Raw genomic sequence first — 21,939 nt, forward strand, 5'->3', positions numbered from 1 at the left:
GTGCATAAGTACACTGTATCAGAGCACAATTAACCCAGGGTGCTGGTTTAGAGTTCTCTCTCCATGTATCAGCACACACGAGTTTTATCATCTCCAGATGTGCAGCCTAAAAGAAACGGAAAGGAGCAGTATTTAAATACATCAAAAATCAGAGGTTATAAAGTGTTAAGCCAGTGGCGTGCTGACCTTTATAACTGGATACATCATGCATAATGGAGTGCCTAGCTCCTCACTCCTGGAAAAGGGAGCCAGTGTAAGAGGTAAGAAAATAATTTCCAGGAGCAGGAAGGTAGACTAGGGCTCTTGCCAAGAAAGGTTGGACCAGATGATCCTTGAGGTCCCTTCCAACCCGGTACTCTGTGATTCTGTAATTCTCATCTGCTATTAGTCCTGTTCCAGCTCCTGTCCCTCAACCTGCTGCATCACCCCACAGGTTCAATTTGCAGCTGTTATTGTCCAGGATGATGGAGTCAGCAAGGAGCAGAGTGCTGAAAATAAAGGCAACAGGGGTGGTGTTGGGCTACGACTCTGACAGTGCCACCCACAGCCAGAGGGGATCTGCCACCTCACAAAACAGTGAAATACAGAAATCTCAAGTCTCTGCTGGTAAGGGTACATCAGACCCTGCTGGCAAGCACAGTCAAACACTGTTTCTGTCAAAGTTTTGCCAAAAGCTGTTAAAAAGCAGATGAAATAATGATTTTCAAAACCATAAGCATACGTCTTTTCCACCAAACATCTCTGATGCTTAAGGTGCTGGTGGATTTCCAGCTCCCTTCCCCCCAGCTCCAGAAAGGTTGTGCAGTCCCTTCGTTAGAGACAAGCCCAGGAAACCCCAGGCTCAGCAGCTTCTTCAGGAACCCGAGCTAGTCAGCATCACGGAGGTGAAAGCGATGCTCAGGATGGGCGAGGAAGAGCAGAAAATTGCAGTAGGTCAGACAGCTCTCTGTTTTTTCACAAGTTAATTTTTATCAGCATTTTTCCATCTGTCTGCACAAGCTTGGCCCTTTTAAAAAGCCACCAAAAACCCTGACCGATGACAGAAGAAAATACATCGTGCAAAGCTTTCAAATCACATGCTACATACAGTAGTTCATTTCCAGTACGCTGAATTAAGTCAGTTAAATCTGTACAAAATCACATCTAAAGCAATGGGGAGGAAACAAGGAAAGACAGCACAGATACCCTCCAACACCTTCCCATGTGTGTGGCAAACACTTCCCATGCAGGGGATTAGACATCGTAGGTACCCAGCAGGGCAATGGCTGAGAGGGGAGCGCGCAAACGTAAAATACAGCCTGGAGAGTATCCATGCCGAGGAAATCCCTCAAATTCAGCAGAGGAACTCGACAGCATACAGTGAAGGCAGGAACTATAGAGCTAACCCACACACTTCTACAGAAAGCCTCACGTCACTAAAATTAGTAACACGAAATATCAGTGGAGTGCATGGTGAGGGGATGCAGGGCTGGCTCTGGTATTAGACATCTCAAGGAACTGTTTGTCAATAGAAAATTTGCAGTGAGTGAGCGTTCCCACACACATTTGGTGGAGATAAATTTCAGACCTAACCTGAGCAGTTTAGTGACTCAACGGAAAAGCAAAACTGAAAAACTAATGGCGATAGGTCAGATGTAACAAGTGCTTGCTGAGCTTGATTCATTCAAAGGAAAACACATTTGAATCTAGCTAAAAAGCAAAGAAGTTGTGCCAGCACATCACCAAGTTCCCCCTTTCCCACAACACAGGGACAATGTAATGAAAAAGCTCTGCAAAAGACTGTCAGTGTCTGTTCAACACTGTGGCATAAAGGCAATTGCCAATTGCAGTTCCCAGGTCTTTGAGCAGCAGTGAGCACTCGTGTTTGCTGCTTAAACATACCAGCACACTGTGGCAAGGAGATGCTGCAGTGCGGAATACTGGGATTCCTGTTTTAAAGATGAGGTTGAAAAAGCAGTTTGATATGGCAGAAAATTTTTCACAAAAAAATTTTGATGCTAGGAAAAAATGCAGAGTGAGGGCATTGAAGCGAACTTTACCACAAGTCTACAGTGTGTTTTAGTTACATGCCTTAGTATTTCCTTTGTGTTTTTTTCTGTTGACAAAAGAGCTTCCATGCCTCGCAAGAAAGGTCTTCTGAGCATCAGCTGCTAGGAGTCAAGTCAATTACCTTCCTCACACCAAGACCGGTTGCCTTTCTGGAAGCAAAAGTCCATTGAGTTATCCTGGACTTTTATTTCCTCTATGGCACAGGCCTAAGTAGAATATTTACCAAAGCTTCTGGTCTTAGTATCCATAGCATGTACACAGGGACCGATGGTGAACCACCAGAAGGGCTGGAAGATTTCGCAAAACACAGTGAGTTACCGTAGACTTCACGTAGTTACCATGGTGAGGAAGCACTACCCGAGCAAGCAGGATACTGGCTACAAGGACAGACATGGGGATGTCTTTCCCTTGATCTTGTACGGTGAGTGGGGAGCGATTTGGTGAGAAACAGGAACTGAGCAGAACAGCAAGGTCAGTTCTGCTGCTGCAACGTGGAAACAAGCATCGGTCATGAAGCGGATGGAAAGGAGGGGGTGGTTCAGGCTCCCCTCAATCCCCTGCCCAGCCTGTGGATTTTGTGGGGAGCTTCAGAAAAGAGATTGATGCTCAGAATGACAATGAGAAAATGTTATCAGTGTAAGTCCACCCCAAAGCAGCAAGATAAGATAGCAGAAGTGAAAGAGGCTTGAGGCTTATACCATAAACATTATATATCGTCTTTTACAGTCACTCCAGATGACAGAGTTCCTATCAAAGTCCTTAAGAGAGATCATTATTTCTTCACCAAAAGCCCCAGTCTCCATATACAGATATATAAATACAGACACCCACATACATGCATTCATGAACAAATTGTTTCATTATTTTGAAAATCTGACAGCCCAGCATTTAGCGTGCAGTTGTTCCAAATGCTGCTATCCGTGGTGCACTGCTTCCCCTTAGATAAAGGGCTTGATTTACTGGCAGAAGAGACAAAAGTTCACAGAGCTACACGGGCTATTTTTGATGGAACAGAAATGACAGTGAAAGCATGATCTGCTCCCCAATAGAGTCCTGTGGCTGAAACACATCATCTTTTCATTAATGTTTAAGCGAAGGCATTCCCAATTACACATCCTGAAACTACACAGTACCCAGAACTGTATTTTTATGAAAGACTACACATGGATAATGAAGCCCTGGAAGAAGAACAAGTGTCTGAGGAGAGTTAATTTCACTTAACTGCATGCAACTGTCCTCTTTGCCCCAGTTTTATTTGTGGGTGCAATTTGTTAGTCACTGGATTAGTTATATATACCTAGCATTTTGCAAGGCAAATGAATCAAGGCTTTTTGCTCCTTCTCTCCAATAAACCAATTTTAATTAAACCCCTCTATTCCTGCAGATGGGATGACGTTAGGTGTCATAATAATCCTATAATCCTAGTTTCTGATTTACACAGATCTCAGCAGAAGCAAAGCTGTTGATATAAAATAGATCCAGTAAAGTATAGAAGATTAGTAAAGGATTAGGTTCCATCTCTGCTTCTATCTCAACAGCACTCAAACGGCAGATGCCAAGTTTCAGCTGTAGAGTCTGTACACTAATTAATTTAGTAAGTCAGACCAAGTCAACACATGCAACATAAAGCTGGTTGGATTTCTTCACTTTGGTCACCTTTCATTTCCTATAAAACAATCTCAGTTTACTCCTATGGACTCAAATCAAACACATTTCAGAGCTTGCAACAATACTGGTACCTTAAAGGTTAGGACAAAAATTGGCTATTAATTCTAGAACTGAATTGCCGACTAACAACAAACTAGACCTTGAATATAATTCTTGGTCTAGCTGTGTTATGGGTTATTTTCTGCAGAGTACTGATTTGACTAGCGTCAAATAAAATCTGCTACTCTGCAACAACAAAACCACTCCCAAGAAACTGGGTGTTATAATGACCTTTAGTTTATGTTCACTTTCATACAGACCTTCAAATGCCAGCTATAAATACTTCTTTGCCTTCAAAGGAGACATTATTAACTCTGCATATCAGCACTCATGCCACTCCTTTCAACAGAAATGTTCGTAAGGTTTAAACATTTACATGTGTCTGGGAATTACGATCACAGAACCTGTGCAGTTTGTTTATTTTGATAGAAAGAAATATCCCATTGTTTTGCATAATTAATCGGTCCTTCTTTCACAATCATCTACATGATTCGGGTGGCTCCCAGATTCTCCCAAATAGTCTGTGATTCCCTCCCAAATCTTTCTCCAATGAACAGGTTCCAGAAGAACCTATGAATAAATTCCCCTCACATTCTTCCCCACAAGGACTCAAACCATTGCACCCCCACCAAGAAATCCAATTTTTCTCCTCCTCATCCAAGTTTGATCAAAACCGTGGGATAACGGGAAGCATCACTAGCACTTCTGCTGTGCTCCAAGCGACGCCTCCCCAGCGGCCTCCACCCACTACTGCTCCCTGGCCCAGCCTAGCGCCAGTTCCTGTTAGACCCTGACCCAAAATATTCCAGGAAAAGGAAGGGTGGAAGACAGGTTTTGCCAGGTTGCTGTGGTGAAGCAGCTCAGAAGGTGCTGGCCACAGCACGATCAGGCCAGGGAGAGATGGGAGCACAGCAGTCAGCAGTGTGGGACACGGGGAGGGTTCCCCAAACTGCCCTGCGAACACATGGGATTTCAAGAGATTATGGGCTGGTGTAATGAGTGTTTAATACCAGTGACAAAAATCTAAGCCTCATCTCACAGCAGAGCCAAAAAACTACTTTCCTCATCATGTCCAATGACACTTCAGAGTGGCAGGACATGAAATACTCGTTTTCCAAAAGCAGGAATGCCATATTCACATACTAGAAAAATAGCAGAAGAAAATGTTACCTCCGAGATGAAATTTCAGGTTTAAACTCTTATGGGCCAACATTCCTTTAAGAGCTTTAGTGAGTTTAAAAGGTCCCTTTTAAAATCTTTATGCTTAACGTATTTTTAGACAAATATTTTTATCACTACATGATGAGCAAGTTTGCCACTGCTTTAGACTGTTCCTATGGAAACAAACCCATTGGTGAACAGGAGTCCTGAAAAACTGTGATACCACTATCTGTACCATGCTCCTTGCAGCAGGAATAAATCACCATTTAGAGATCCACAAGTTTGGAGGGCTGATTACACACGGCTCAAGTAATTGCAATCAGAGTCCAAACAAAGCTCTCCAAATGAAAAGCCTGGAGCGTATGAAATAGCCAGAGGCTTACTTACTGAGCATGCTTAAATCACTTTGCATATGGAGAATGGACTCCAGAAATTAATTCTGAATTGATAAATCCATGTTACATCAAGATGGATGAGAATCTACATATTTAATCTGTAGATCAAAATCACAGTTCTGGTCTGTATGTGTAGGTAGTACCAATTATAAAGAAGCGATTAAATGATTTGTTATGAAAGAATAGAAGCAGCCTACAGAGGTACTCCACAGCACTCAGACTTACTACTACAACTCTGCACGAAGCCTTCATAGGCAGAGAAGAGAAAATGGTTGGCACATATTAGCTCGCATTTTCTGCGGTGAACCAAGTAAACAAGGTGTGGCAATGACTGGTACAAAGGAGAATTTAGCACAGGAAGGAGAGTGATTCAAATCAAGCACGGTTCGAGCCCGCCCTTCCGCATCCTTGCAGCTCCTCTCAAGATGCCAGGCGAGGACTAAAACCTACAGCACGTCCCTGTCACAGGGAACATTTTCTTTTATCAGTCAGAGCTGCTCCAAGGGCAGACAGCTCCATGATGGAGAGGTGTCTGAGAGCGCAACACGATTCTTCAGCGATGTGAGAGGGATGGAGGTGTCTTGAGCTTCCACACGCATTTTTTGTCTGGTGTCATCGACAGGAAAGGGAAAGACGGTGTGACAGTGCTATAAAGGCTTTTGCTACCACTTCTTGGAAGAGATGCACTGGGAAACTGTCAAGGGTCCACTGCTAGAAATAGTTCAGAACAGGAAAAACACACATGTCAAGACAAAAGCTGACAGGAATAGGGGCAGTGAAGGAGCAAAGAATCAGGTGGGTTTTTGAGATCCAGTTCAATTCTAGTTGCTATGATCTTCCATTGTAACACCAAGAATTACTCTGATCTCTTGGTATAGCAGGCATCTAAACATATGGGATCTCTTTTATAAGAGTAAATATGAGGTCAAAGCAGTCTGTGAGCTCTACAAAACAGGAAAGTGATACAGAATTTAAAAATGTTGTAATCAATCCTGTGAAGGCTACTCTTGCAGAAGTAAAGTTTTGCCTTTCATATAGGATGGATTGCCTTTTAACCTCAAGCGAAAAATTCTGCTTAAGTCCCTGGGCATTTCCTGCCAAAAACTCCTTGCAGGTGAGGATTTCTGGCAAGAGACAGTGAGCTTCCTAATGTCACCTGCAGCGTCGCAGACCCTGGTGATACATAACCTATATTTGAGAATATCTACTGCTTTTGCGGTCAGACCTTAATGAGTGGCTAAAAACTTCAGCTAGGTTATTTTTATACTACTGACTACCATGATTCATCCATTTCTACACTCCGGGGAGAAAAACAGGAAGGAAACACTTAGTAAGCCCTCGATTTTGTTTAACAGTGGTAATGAGTGTCAAGAAAGCTGTGGGAAGCAGAAAAAAACCCCTCATTCCAGTCCGAGTGGCATTTAATAAACCTAAATGACTCTGGAAAGACAAAGATATACTCAGGAGGTGGGTGGCACATGGAAGGATTAATTTGTGTTAATTAGAAGTTGTGGAGGAGGAATATTTTGAAGCGAGGGGGGCGAAGCAGTTTCAGAATTTCAGTGAACAATGTGATAAATACTAATTAGGCAATTATTTCTCCGTAGTGGCGGGCAGCTTTCAAAGTCATTTCTTCTCCTGCAACTGTCGCACCTCCTGTTAAGTGGCTACGACGCGCCCCACACAAGCCTCAGACATAGCTATTCCGGCAGGACCAGTTTGCCTCTCAGCAGCATCACTCCTTTTATCTTACATTTGGTAAGGGCAAAGGAAGAGGGAATAGAGGCTTTTGCAGAGAATCGTGCTTATCTAAATTAGACATTTAAAAAGAACGAGTGTGAGAAGCTAACATGCAGAGGGAAAAGCTCAACAAGTTTATGAGAAAGACTAGAAATAGGAGCTATTGTGAACATCCCAGCTCAAGATCAATCATGTTGTAAGGCTGTCTCTATACAGACTGTCATCCTTTTAATCGCCCTAAGCATGGAAGTCTTAAAACTTTATTAAGTACTTTCAGAAAGCCCAGTATTGAATGATTCTTGCTATGAAATTAAAAAAAAAAACAGACTAAATGCTGATTATTGGGAGAGAGAAGAGAGAGATGGAGAGAGAAAGGTACACATGATTCAGAAGACAGTGATTAGTGTCATCTTATCAAGGCTACTATGGTAACACCAAACATGAACTAACCTGGAGAACCATACTCATGTCTTGGTAACCTACAGATCTTAGGCATCACTTCCATTAGGGTCTTGACATACTGAAGAATCGTCCCTTGTAACTAAGAGAAAACAGATGTGTGCAAACATGTCAGTGTTATTGAACTAACAAACTTTACATCAAATTGCATTCAAACTGCACACAAATCGAACAAGCTTTAAAAATCTTGCCTTTAAATTCTGTCAGTCACCATCTTCAAAAAGGCAACTGTTTCACATGAATACAGTTGCACTTTCCATCACATGGCATTAGCAACCTTTTGCTACAGGAAGAGTGGCACAACAGCTATGGGCAGGAAGGCGAAAAAGAGGAAATCATGGGTTTTTTGCCTACTGTCTCTACCATCTATCCACCTTTTAGATTTTTGGTAAAAAAAGCTGCATTTGAATGCTTTCAAAAGCAACAACAGAAAAATCCTTAACATCAGGTATGTCTGTAACAGCTCAAACTGGCTATTCCGGACATCCCTGTTAAGACACAGTCCCAGCCCACAGTCTGCCTTCCCCCCACTAGACACACACCTCCCTACATCTGACCATCTGCATCAGGCATCGGCAGGATACCTCCCCTCCAAGGCCTTTTAACCTCCTTAATAAATACCCAAGCATTCAATGCTACCTTTAATGAAATAAGACAATCTAACACCTAAATAAATAATAATAATTTAAAAAAATCCCCTGAAAACCAACAAACCATCATTCAACCCTGAATCGTGATCAATATCTGTTTTCCTCTTGCCCTGACGATTAGACCATAGCATTCCTTCAAGCAGCCTCCAGCCTCCCTAGACCCCAAAAACGTACTTAGACCATTGCGGGAATTACTGCAAACAAGCTGCTGAATGTGTCAAGCGTCTGAAGTGAGATCACAACTACTGCAGCTGTCCCCCAGTATAGCTGGGATTATTTTGCAGCGCGTTCCTTACAGGCAACAGGGACAGGGAGGAAAAGACCATTTCTTTGGTTTAAACTGAACTGCAATGTATTATGACTGTATACATAGATACTAGTAACGCAGCAGACAGACAGCCCCTCAATCTCCTCCTGGTTACAGAAAAGGCCCTTTCCAATACCAGATACCCCAGCTGCATGGATAACTTCTTCAACATTTGGCCTGAGCACTCTTCTAAATAGGCTTGATGTTATCCATTGCTAGATCAAGCACAGAGATTAAGCCTTCCCAGTTATTAAGGTGTCATCTGTCAATGATGTTATTAATGAAAGCCCTGAAGTTAGGCAAGGCAGAAAGCATGCTCCAGCTGTTCTCAAAAAAAAAAAAAAAATTCAATAAAATGAATTTACAGTACAAAGTTGAAAACAGCTGATTTTAAACACACTTACTTTTCCGGAGTTTACCCAGGACCTAACAACACAGCTCCCCACAAAGTCAATTCATCTCCAATGCAGGATCCAAGGTTTTCAAAACACTTCTCAGGCTACCAAGGCACATCATCTGTTGCTTTCACAGGACATTCAGTCCTCTCAAACACACCTTATATTGAACTTCAATGGAAGTAACATTTTAATTAGTTTTATCTGAGATCTTACTTTCACTTTGTTTTCCTTGAGACATTTCCTATCAGAAGCCATTTGAAAAAGCGGGAAATGAAAGACAATTGGCATACCAGGCTCTTGACAACTTTCAGCAACTCCTCCATCACCACCGCAATACCCTGATACCCAAGAAGTCTACAGATGACTTTAAAGTGAGGGGGACCAACAAAATTCCTGTAGTTGCTGTAGATGCTGGAATATGCCAGATTCAATGCCTAAAACAAGAGAACAGATACGATTAATGACAATTTCAGCTGACTGCATCTTTATAATAATTTCACTTAAACAGCATTTTAAAGCATATTAAAAATAAAATAACAAGTTTGCATCTCACTCTCCCTTTTGTGAGGCGGGAGCTCCAGTGAAAATCTATTAGCGAGAAAAACTTATAAACACTTATTTTTCACCAGGCATCTTCCACTTAGCATTTATAAGGCCATGAACATTTCCTCTTTCATATTCTTCTATTTTCATAGGTACAAAAGGACAAGAGTAGTCATAGAATAGAATCATAGAATCTGGTTGGAAGAGACCCTCAAGATCATCAAGTCCAACCATAACCTAACACTGTCACTAAACCAAGTCCTTAAGAACATCATCTAAATGCCTTTTAAACCCCTCCAGGGATGGTGACTCCACCACTGCCCTGGGCAGCCTGTTCCAATGCCTGACAACCCTTTCCAGAAAGAAATTTTTCCTAATATCCAATCTAAACCTCTCCTGGTGCAACTTGAGGCCATTTCCTCTTGTCCTATCACTTGCTATTTGGGAGAAGAGACGAACCCCCTCCATGCTACAGCCTCTTTTCAGGTAGTTGCAGACAGCGATCAGGTCTCCCCTCAGCCTCCTTTTCTCCAGGCTGAACAGCCCCAGCTCCCTCAGCTGCTCCTCATCAGACTTGTGCTCCAGGCCCCTCACCAACTTCATTGCTGGTGGTCAACGTCAACGTTCAGATCCTTGAATTTGAAGCGCAGCTTCTATTCCTATATTGTCCATTTCACGTACAAAACACGTTGAAAGAAGTTACTTCAATTTTCGGTTCACAATAGGTGTTTTAAGTCTCTGAGAACTCAATTACAAAAAAAACCCCAACAACTCCCAAAACAAACAAACAAAACAAACCAAACAAAAACCACACAAGCAAACCTTCTGCAGTTATTGCTCTCTGCAACTAATTAATAAGGATCTCTCTTTTTCAAATCTCTTAGCTGTACACAAGATGAAAGCAAATTTAATTCTGGGACATAACCTCATGGAAATTTTTCCAGAGTTGTATAAAAAGGATCAGGTGCTTTGCCATATTAACGACTATTTCTTCAAAGTGAACACAACTGTACAGACTGATGCCATGTCGGGATTTAGGAATTGTTTGCTGAAGCCACAGATCAAAGGCGAGTTAGCTAACTTAACATCCTCCATTTCTGTGAGTGAGTTGTTCTCCTAATTGCCTGAAATTTAATTTTAAAAGGGAATCTTGTCAATTTTTCTTGCAGAAGGTTCTGCCGTGATTCCTTTTCTTTTCTGCATTTTTCATTTTCTCTAATATATGTGGGAAGGACAGCATACTATTAGACTTTCAACTCCACACACATCAGCTGTAATAGAAAATTTTCCTTCACTGCTATCTGGGAAGAACATTGACCTCCCTTCCAGTGCAGATCCTGCCCCAAGTATCCATGTAAGTCAATACCAGATACCGTAATATCCGGCATTGCACAAAGAAATTACTAGGAATTCAGATGACGAAACACTGCCAAGCTCTTGAAAGATTTTAATCTCATAAAAGGACTTAAAATCATCTTGAGAAGACATCAGGCTAGAAGATACACATTTTTATTTACATTGTAGATCTCTATATAAGCACCAGTTTCCAACACGCTTTTAACTGCGGTCTTAGAAATTTAAAAGTCAGATTCTAGACTGACATATAGTAAATGCGTATTTGGCAACAAATTAAGACTTCTTGGCCACCTTTTGAAGATGTGTTAGATGTACTTCACAAACCCTCCTGGGTCAAAAATTGTTGCACTATGAAAGAATACATGGAAGCACAGGAGCAGAAGAGACCATTAGGCCATAACAAGAGATAATGAGAGATCCAAAACCAACTTTCTGAAATCGGGCAACTACTAACCTAAGTGAGAAAATTTGCATATGTTATTAAAAGACACACACAGAGAAAATCATATAAATTTTATCATGCTTCAACAACTACAGAAAGTTATAACCAGCAACTTACTTCTACAACGTGAAAACGCAAGAAGTTGACAGTACTGAAGTGTACTTAAAGGTTTACCCATATTTCTTACACGCCTGATCTTCTGTCTCCACCTGTGTGAAGAAACTATACAGCACAACAGCCTGACCCAGCAGAAGGCGGGTCTGGGACGGTTTTTTGGTTTTCCTATTTTGAGGGTCTTGGTGAACAAGCAGCTGACCATGACCCAGCAGTATGTCCTCATGACAGAGGTGGCCACCAGCCAGTAGGGCTGCATTAGATAGAGAACTTGCCAGCAAATCAAGGGAGGTGATCCATCCTCTCTGCTTAGCACAGATGGGACACACCTGGAATACTGGGGTCCAGTGATGGGCTCCCCAGTACAGGAGAGACACGGAGTGACATATGGGAGAGTCCAGCAGTGGGCCCCAAAGATGTTTGAGTGACTGGAGCATCTTTCCTATGAGGAAAGGCTGAGAGAGCTGGGACTGTTCAGCCTGGAGAAGGCTCAGGGGTATGATATCCAGGCGCATAATTAACCGGCAGAGAGAATAAAGATGATGGAGCCAACTCTGCTCAGCAGTGCCCAGTGACAGGACAAGGGGCAATGGGCAAAAACAGGAAATCCCATCTAAACATCAGAAAAAAACTTCGCTATGGGAAGGGTGGTTGGACAGAGAGCCCGTGGAACCTCAGTCCTCGGAGATGTTTGAGACCCAACTGGACATAGCCCTGAGCAACCTGCTGCAGGTCACCCCTCTCTGGAGGGTCCCCGGCCTCAGCCGCCCATCAGTCTGGGAAGCTCCGTTCTAAGGACCACAGGCTTGTGTGGATTTTGTGGAGGAGCGATGTTTTCAAATTCTCGGCCATCTTTTCCATGAATGTGAACTAAAGTAGACACTTGGCTAGTTATTAGACTCCTAATACAAATCGCAGATCAGAGCTGGCCAAAAGGCCAAACTCCGAACACATTCCACCAGGCGGACAGCCTGAAGCTGCATCCCTTTCATATGAGATGTGCATGGCTTACAGAAATGGGGTCTGGTGCATCGACGGGGGAAAGAACTGGTAAAACCTTACAAAAACACGTGCAGACAAATGCCCTGATACACTAAGCATATATACAGTTGTCCCTAAAAGGTGAGATTTCATGTTTTGCTTTTGGTTTCAATCAGGTAAGTCTCAACAACAAATGTGTCCAAACTGTCTATTTCAGCTAGAGAGCAAGGAGAATTTTCCTTCAGTAGGTTAACGCATTTTACTGCTGTGAGGTTAAGGGGAGGGAACTCCTCTTCACAAAGCTGAAATTTAGAAAGCAAGCCCTGAAAACACGATTTCAGTATTAAAAACCTCACCAGTACATAACAATAGGATGACAGTCAATCTAAAAATACATCTTTCTTTAATGTAACCCTCTTGGGGAAGTACCTAAAATGGTCCACCTGTAAACACTGGATTAGCGGAGCTTTATAAACTGTGACAAGGGATTTAGAAAACACCATCGCACACCACCACCGCTTCCCCCCATGATGCACAAAAGCATAAAAATCCTTCGGGAAGAAAACACTAACAAAGTTGGGGAGGAGGAAGGGAAGGAAAGAGAGAGCGAGCTTTTTTTTTTTTTTTTTTTTTGAGCTATGCTGGCTCCCTCCCCTACTCTAAATTAAAGTAAAAAAGGAGAGAGAGAGTTGCTCATTGCTGATGTCATTAAAGTGCTAACATTAATCACTCACAGCATCACTGGTACAGGCACAAGAGCATATAACAGGGATGTTCAGACAGTACACTGTCCAAGGGGAGGCAAGCAGGAGAGGGAAGAAAAAGACATTATTTTTTCCCCTGTGTGCTCTTTGAAAAGCAAGGCAACGGCACCTCTAGACAAGATGTGCTCTCGTGTGAATTTAAGTGGAAGAGACAAAGAAACCAAGCCACCAGCAGCATCAGGGAAAAGAACTGAAAGCACCAAGCAATGAAAATTCAGTCCAGGGAATCTGAGGGGAAGAACGAGCAAACTGGCAAGCAGAGATCAGGCAGGAAACAACTCATGTGAAAAAGGATACAGAAAACTTAGTGCTTATATCATTTTCACAGCAGCATCACCGTATGAAAATTCTGTTCTGAAATTTCCATCAGGAAGGGACGGTAAGTGCTGACTTTATAATCTATAAAACATCTAATGGGTTTTCCAACATTTATATGTCAGTAATTATGTGTCTTCTAATAACCGATGTTTTGTAACAACAGAAATGTATTATTGTTATTTAATTAAAATCTAAACATTCTACTTACAAAATGCTGTGAGGATGAAACTATTGTTTCTAGACTGTGTTAGGAAGTGCTCTATAAAAAACAAATTATAATTTTAAGTAATTTGTATCTACCAGCTAAAGAGAAGACAACTAACTAAGTAAAAGCGCTGATTTTACTAATGCATCCAATTTTAATATCTACAGAAATTGGATAGATGCCAAAATGTGTCTGTCTAGTAAGCTTATTTGATAGCAAACTTAATTCCTTTATATTGTTGCTGTATCAACAAGGGCTCACTTACCACACGATTAGAATGGCAGCATCTACCCAGATCAGTCACATCTAAGGTTTAACATTGCAGTGAAAATAAACATACATCCTTCTCTTCCCACTTCCCAATAGGTATAATCCAAAAGCCTTGAGCAACAATTTTCATACATAAACAGTCACAGAATTCTTACTATTAATGCAATGTAACTATCAAAATCCCACTAAAATAATACAGATTTTGCAAGCCTTCCTATATAGTATAACATACAATTAAAGTATTACAGAATAATTTCAGAATATGTTATGAGCAAATCTTATAAGCTTTCTTCATCAGGAAAATTTTCAATAGTCAATTGTTATTTACCCAGAAGACTTAGCATCTTAAGCTTGATCATAAAAAAATAATAAGTTTCTATCATGAAGTAATAATAAAACACAGAGTTACTGTCATGGGCATTTATATTCATTAATCAGAAATTTTCAAAGTGGAAAAAAACTTTCACATGAGTGCCACTAGAAACTACCTTTAAAACCGGTAAACGGTGACAAAACTAAAAGAGAATCAGATTAAATTGCTGAGGTAGTCTTTTTTTCAAAACAGTAAAACTGGAAAAACCAACCAGATGAACAAAAACATACACTGTCTGTTATTAAGGTTTGTTTTGTTATAGAATAACAATTTCAATTAGAAGTCTATAAAGGCAGAAACCAACTTTTTGTCCTGAAAGGAAGACAGTATTTAATAGAAGTGTTTACAAAACTTAGAAGCGTACTCTTAGCCTGTCACTTGGGGGAAAAAAGTACACAATTTAAAATATTCCAAAGTTTATGAACTGTAGTACCAGCAGTACCAACCATAAGAGCGTAGTTTCCTAATAAACTCCTTTCCTAAATTACAGAGCACTACTGATTAAGATCCACACAACATCTCCAGTGCTGCAACCTCTCAGTTACATCCCTGGGAAACGAACATCTCCACCTTCCACAGCGAGATCAGCATCGAGAGGAAAAACCAAACCAACCAACCGACTAACCTACCTAAGCAACATCTCGATGGGAATAACCGTCCAAAACATCACAGGAAATACAGCACTGGTGATTTGGCCAAAAATGGCCAGTTGTGCTGACAGCTTTTACAGCGTCATGTACCACCCTAACTGGAACAGCATGCTGGCAAGTTACTCGAGAAAGAGCTTCCAGAAGGAGGAGAGGGTGCCGGCCAGCCGCTCCTCCTTCCTTGTTGAAAACCTGACTCCTCTGACAACATACATCGTGTGCGTGACCTGCCAGTCCGCCAACCCCTCCACGGACCAGTGCCGAGTTTTTAACACGCTGGAACGAGACCCGGCATCTGCGAGCAACACCAAGAAAGAGCTGGCGCTGGGCATCTGGCTCACCAGCAGCGTCCTGCTCCTCGTCATCGCCGCCATCCTCCTCTACGGCTGCCTGCAGCTCCTGTGCCGCCGGAGACGTGAGCGTTTGCAAGGGCAAAACGGGACCTCAGAAGAAGACCACGGGACGGCGTGGACCAAAAGCACGGTGCGCGCCTCGGAGGAGCTCGGCCGGCAGAGCCAGCTGACGCAGGATAGCGAGGAAAAGCATCCAGGTGGCATCCAGCTGGCCACAATCATAGAGAACCCCTCAGCATGCAAGAAGCCCGTCATGCTGCCTCCCAAAAGCCGGGAACAAGTGCTGACGACAGGACAGTGCTCTGCTGTAAACTAGAAACCTTTTGTCAGGGAGGAGATTTTTACTACGTATGACATCCTCCGGAGCCACGTCCCTTTCCAACAGCCCGCACCCAGCCAGAGGCACTGGGAGGCAAAGGTTCCGATTCCCAAGAAACGAGTAATTTGGCCACACACTGTTATTTAAAAATTATGCATGTAGCAAATAATCTGTTTATATTTTCAGGTGATTTTTTGTGTTGCTTTTTTTAAAGTCTAAAACAGCAAAGAAATACAAAAATGAATCAAAAGTGGTGAAGATACTTTTTCTTTTTTACTAGCCTAAATTAAAACTGAGTAGAAGTTTTCAGATGGCAACCCAGACTGCTACGCTACGGGCAACTGGAACATACACTCCGAGGGCCGTGGTTTGCCAGGGAGAGTGTTACACCCACAATCCCGCTGCTTCTCAAACTACACACTGCAAGTTACTACACTTGGACTACTCGCTCTGCCGACCACGGTGTTCCTCGTAGCTCCCGTCTGAATGGGGCCAGTCTCAGCGTGTAAGCTAAACTCACCGGGATTTTAACAGTATAGTTTCACCTGTCTTTGACATTTCCCTTCAGTCTGAAAACAAGATTGTGACTCTGTAAGGACAATTCTAGTGAAACTAATGAAACACCCTGGGTTATATCACATTTTGCACTCTCCCACAACCACCACAAGGTACCTGCTGCTCCATAGGCAAGTGACTCCCTGTAGAGGAAACAGAGTTCAGAGAAGCAGCTCCTGGCTCTTCCTTCTGTCTTTCAGTTTCAATGACAAAACTCATTCGCCCGCTACAAATTTCTATCCAACCGCAGAGTACATTTTGTGTGATGAAGGGGGAAGGAAGTAAAAATATGCCAAAACATATTCTATTTTTGTAACAATCAAATCTGATGTTCCATCTCACTTTGCCTTGGGCTTCATGGCAAAGTGCAAAGAAAGGGCCTTTGGACAGAAATCTGTTCACCCTCGCAACACCGTGCATCTTGTCTGGCTTACGTGTATCAGTCATCCTGTTTTAAATCCCTTAAGTGCATTTGTGTCCCATAAAAACATAATAAATTTAGTATTGCTGTATAATACGCTATTTCTAAAAAACAAAGATATGCTGTGACTGCAGGCATTTTAAATGCTGTTGATACGAACGTGAGCATAAAGTCAGCTCTTGTTGCCACAGCTGGTTGTACCTGCAAGGGCTGGAGAACCGCAGGCTAGGCAGCTGCTGCCCCTTTCCGTCGCACCTGGGAAGCCGAGGGGTGTACAATTTTGGCAAAGAGCACCCGCTGAATGTTTTACGGCACGCAGTGGGTCTTTTCAGCTACTGTATTTTGACAACATTTCCCAGAACGTGTGAAAGACGTCAACTCTCATATTGCTAGGAAGACGCAAGCTGGCATAAGTTTGATGCGTTGTCTTGACTTTTTTCTACTAGGACAGGTATGACACACAGAAACACGTGCTGAATGGAGGCGAGCATTCCATTTTTAGAAAACACTTCAAAAGGCATCTTTATTATGTTACGTTAGCAATAACGTGCTCTCCACCCCCTAGACATTAATAGCATTTCCTCCAACTGACACATTTTTCTTCATCTTACACACCAGTCTTAGATAAACTGTGAAGATGACAACAGTTCACTGCTGTTGAAAAACTCTCTTCAGAGCATGAAACCAACACTACAGGTTTATTGCCAAAAAGGGGTGGGCTGGGTGGCAGGGACATAAAAAAACCGCTTTAAAATGATCTTGTAATCAAATTAACGGTAACACTTCTCTGACTAGAATTTCACAGAAAAGATTATTTTAAAGGGATGGAGCCAAGAGACATACATTCTCATCTCTGCCAGCACCTTAGGCTCTTGAAAACCCATTTGTTTCTCTGGACCTCTGTTTCTTTATGTGTGTTTTAAGGCAGTCCATTACATATATTTACATGCATTTATATGTTGTGCACACATGTATATACAATACTGAGAACAAGGAGCAATTCAGTCTTAAAGGAGGCAATTCGTCTACTGAATTTTGTTACTTATACAGAAACACACATATACAAAAAGACACGCATATATGCATCAGATTGAGAAGGCAAGGAGCTACCATGGAAGTGTCCCCAGGAATGGGATTTACCTCATCTAAATATAAATCCATTCCACCCAAGGAGTCTACTGTGCATTCCTTAGACAAACATTTATATCACCTCCTGAGCAATGGGCCATCTCGCACCCGCTGCAGATGAGCAACGCGTAAGGAGTGTCTGTCATCTGACTTCCACACTAGCTTTGAAGAACTCATGTCATCACTCGTCCGTAGAGCTACACTTCTCTTTGTCTCTTGATCAGGAAGTTTTACTACAGATTCATTCAGGTTCATTCTGGCTATTCTGTGTTTTGGTTGTTCACTGCCCAATTTTAAGAGTGATCTGGTAAGGGGCAGACATTTTAAGTGATTACTAAACTGATAATAAGATGCAACATAGTGCAAACTGATGTTAATTTGCGCACCAGCAGTAAATAAAAACATTTATATTCACATTGAAAAGTGTTTTCCAAAGTGGTCTTTTTTCACATAACAAATGATTTAGCACCTACAAAATGCAGACGACATACAAACATGAAAATCTTTCAAAAATGATGTATAAGCCAGAAAGGAAGCTCTTAAATTCTGGTCTACACAACCTCTCTAAAATCAGGCACTTCATTAACATGCAAAGTTATTTTCAGGTCCCCGAAAGAGACTCTTATACACACATTATTAAGCATTTTATGCATCCATCCCATGTTGCCAAATTTAAGTCTTCTAACATTCATTTTATTAACCCTACACACACACTTCGCTTGAGTAAAGGGCTTTCAATGACCATGCTCAAAGAGCTTTTAAAATACTCCAGCTCACTTAAGAGGATGATGAGCTTTTGCAGTTTGTCTCCCTCCCACCTGACACCGCTGCTCCCATGTCAGCCAGGAGAAGTAAATTGTATCTGTGGGTTTTTGTTTTGCTAATTGGATGAAGGTATCGCTCAGAAAATTTTAGATGCAACAGAGAATGCAGACGCAACTGTGTATGCTGAGCATCAATAAAGCCCAAGTGCTTTGATCCATTTAGAAATACATAAGAATATGTGAATCCTTTGAGATCAAAACTAAAAATTGGTTTAATTACTCTTAAGCAAGCACATTGCTGGTGCAAAGCTTCTGCACAGAAAGTGTTTAGCCATTACCATCCAATACATCTATGAGTATACACATGCACAAGAAACCACACTGCTCTTGTCTTGACCTAAATAAACACCATGGATTACCAAAATGAAAAAAAAAGCACACCCCTCAAAAAAACAAGAAACCCAAAACCAACCAATAACAAAAGAAGTCCAACAAGGAAAATAAAAAGTCATTTTCCTTGGCTATATGATGAATATGAAGTGCTCACCTGAATACCTTGAGTCACTCAAGAACTCAAAAAAGACAATAAAATAAAAAATGCATAGCTACTCCATACTCCACTATTATCCAGTCAGGAAGCAGTATGACAACGTAATGTTAAAGGACCCAAACAAGGATGTGCTCTGTGACAAGCCTGTCTATATAGTACAAAATAATATCAGGCAATTACATCACATGCTAGAATGTGTACCCTCTATCATATAAGAATTACTGTTACTTGCTCTACACAGTAGAAACGTCCTCCTAACATATCATTCTGATATCCTCAATTCCAAAATACATTAGATTTAAGAATAAAAGTATACTCTCATAAAAATTTAAAACTACAAGAGAGTGAGGAATATATGCTAATATAGGCATATCTGGTCATGAAACTTGCTCCAGAAATGCATCTAAGAACCCTCTCGATTGCTCCTGCTCATAGAGAAAAACAATCTGATTTCTGAAAATGTATAGCTCTCAGAGTAAAGATTACTAAACTCGTTTTAATAACATAACCTGACTGATAATAAAAGGGTTCCCCAGTTAATCCTCTGTCATTCACCCCACTCTATCATCACTTAGATAAATTAAGTTAGCAATCTCTACTAAATTCAGTGGGCTTTTTGCTCTTTACACTGCATCTGGTGAATTCCTAAAATAGTAAGTAACACAATATCTCTAATGCAAGAAAATCCCACTTTCCTATAATTTACCGTTCCCATTGGAGAACAATTATATAAAACGCTATTCACAGTACCAGAGAATCAGCCATTACATTCCATGTTAAAGGCATGTGAATCGTTTTCCACCTCCTTCATATCTCAAAAGTATTAAAGTTTCACAAATTGGGACTGAAATTTGTAAATTCTGAGCTCTCTCTTCAGCTCTCAAAAACTAGCTTGCTGGGCAAATCAGAGAGTTCGCACTGTATAACTAGGATATAATGAGCAGAAAATAACAGTAAGACAAAGACTAATTATGCTCATGTTTAAGAAGGAGCTAGATAATGAAAGTATCTAGACATGAAAATGACACAGTGCACTTGTATAAAATACAAGGATAATTTGAGTACATAATTTTAAAACTTTATTTTAGTCAACAATCCTCTAATTTATCCTTATATTTTTATTGATATTTTCCATACTTTCATTTTTCCTCCCTGATACTCAAGAAAATGCAAAATTAAGAGTGACATCTTGTTAAATATTCTCAAATGATTTGCTGAAGATACAACTGCTGTTTTTTACTGCTGTTGGAAGCAGATCAATATTTCTGACTGGGTATTAAAAATGCAGACGGATGTTAGTTTGCTATGCCTTTAACTTTGTTAAGGCTCAGGTAATAATTCTGAAGCACTAGAAAATAAATGTGCAGTGATCAGGGAGAATAAATCTATTCCTCCAACTTACAATACTGCCCACAGAAACATATCACTGGTCCTGTGAATACAGCCCACCTTTCGTAGGGTACCTTGGTAGCTACCTTGGGTAGCTCCAGAGAGCCCATGACTATTCTTGTGCCGAGTATCCTCTCAACTTGTCACCCATAGAAGCTCCTTTCCAACCTCCATACTGGGCATTGCCTTAAGGCACAGAGTACATGACTGCACATCACGTACACTTCTACTGAAAACGTGCATAAACCTTCTAAGCACTCCTAATCTGCAAAGCAAGAAAGACGATGCTAAAACAAGAGATGAGATGGCCAGAAGGCCAAGTTCATCACGACGATTCTGAGGTCCTCGGGTTGAAAACGCCAAAGAAATGCTACTGTTTTGTGGGGGGTTTTTTGTTTGTTTGGTTGGTTGGATTTTTTTTTCCAAACAATTTAAGCAGTGTGGTGTCTGATACTTTAGGATGGCCAGAATCTATATTCCTTTCAAGACAGATAACATCCGAAGCAGTTTTTCCTGTCTGTTCCCTTTTCTCCTGCCATCACAGTCTTCATCTCTGTAACAAGGGAGCAGCTGCACCCAAGATGGGCTCTTGTTCTCACTTCACCAGATGACTAATTAATCTTTTCTTTGAGTCTGCTCTGCCACTATAAGCAACTGTGCAATGCAAGGTGGTTGAGAGAAGGACTTATTTTTAGCTGTCAGATAAGACTAACCATCAGACTAATCACTTGCACTTTGGCTGAAACATATGGTGAGCTTCACAGCAAAGTCTGAAAAAAGTATATGTTGAATTTAAAATATAAAATGTATTTGAGTACCATTTTTAATAACTTTCATATTGTATAATTTTTATTATTAAAAAGAGACCTTTAAATATTAGCAAACCATAAATATAAAGGGAATTAAATCCAACCTTTGTTCCATAGAGATACTGTGGCTGTGCATTAGGCTGCTTATCTCTCTGAAACTCCTGAGAAAATGGTAGCACGGTCCGAACAAATCTATAAAAACAAAATAAAGAATTCATTAATTATATTTGGGTTAGTAAATGTGCGCCTAATGCCCCTTACCCACTATAATACTGTTTTGCCTGTGTATAAAATCAAAGCCAGATGGGTAGCCTTTTAGCCCAAGCTGAGACTGGGGAAGCACAAAGACAGTGCTGCCCAAAAGCCTGGACACAAATCATGACGCACTTCTCCATCACCTACTGAGACCCTGTTCTTTCAGTGGTCTGCAGGGTCCCAAAATATCCCTCACCTCTACTCCAGCCCAGCAAAGAGAAGCAACTAACCAAGTCGCAATAGCCTTTCACAGAGAGTAAGGAAGTTCCTCGTGTTTCCAAAATTAAGTCCTTGAGAACAAACTACAGCTTCAAAGAAGAACATGACATTTCTGTTTAATGTTTTGGAGCTTTATTCTCCCCCAAAAGAAACTCACAGCAGGAGAAATACTTTAGGTTAATACCTTTAAACAAAAATCAGCAGAAAGGGTATAATCCTTGCAGCAAAATTAACGTTTCAAAATATGACCATACTTCAGTGTGCGCATGTACCAATATAAATCACATTCAGTGAAGAG

At 41.2% G+C, this 21,939-nt stretch overlaps 2 protein-coding genes across 2 annotated transcripts in view; one reads left to right on the plus strand and one right to left on the minus strand.

The window, feature by feature from the left end:
• The window catches only part of CYFIP1 (cytoplasmic FMR1 interacting protein 1), a 79,935-nt gene that overhangs the window by 7,806 nt on the left and 50,190 nt on the right, over window positions 1–21,939 (minus strand). The window contains exons 23-25 of the mRNA XM_065626804.1: window positions 21,272–21,359; window positions 9,157–9,300; window positions 7,503–7,593 (exon numbers count right to left, since the gene is read on the minus strand). Of these exons, the coding sequence (XP_065482876.1) occupies window positions 7,503–7,593; window positions 9,157–9,300; window positions 21,272–21,359 (323 nt within the window). The remainder of the gene's footprint in view (window positions 1–7,502; window positions 7,594–9,156; window positions 9,301–21,271; window positions 21,360–21,939) is intronic.
• LOC135984477 (fibronectin type III domain-containing protein 9-like) lies at window positions 13,311–18,007 on the plus strand. Its single transcript, XM_065626807.1, has 2 exons — window positions 13,311–13,445; window positions 14,723–18,007. The coding sequence occupies exon 2, from the start codon at window positions 14,877–14,879 to the stop codon at window positions 15,546–15,548; it is 672 nt and encodes a 223-aa protein (XP_065482879.1). The 5' UTR covers window positions 13,311–13,445; window positions 14,723–14,876; the 3' UTR covers window positions 15,549–18,007.

The sequence above is a fragment of the Caloenas nicobarica genome, chromosome 1 (genome assembly GCF_036013445.1).
Source record: "Caloenas nicobarica isolate bCalNic1 chromosome 1, bCalNic1.hap1, whole genome shotgun sequence".
Lineage (NCBI taxonomy): Eukaryota > Metazoa > Chordata > Aves > Columbiformes > Columbidae > Caloenas > Caloenas nicobarica.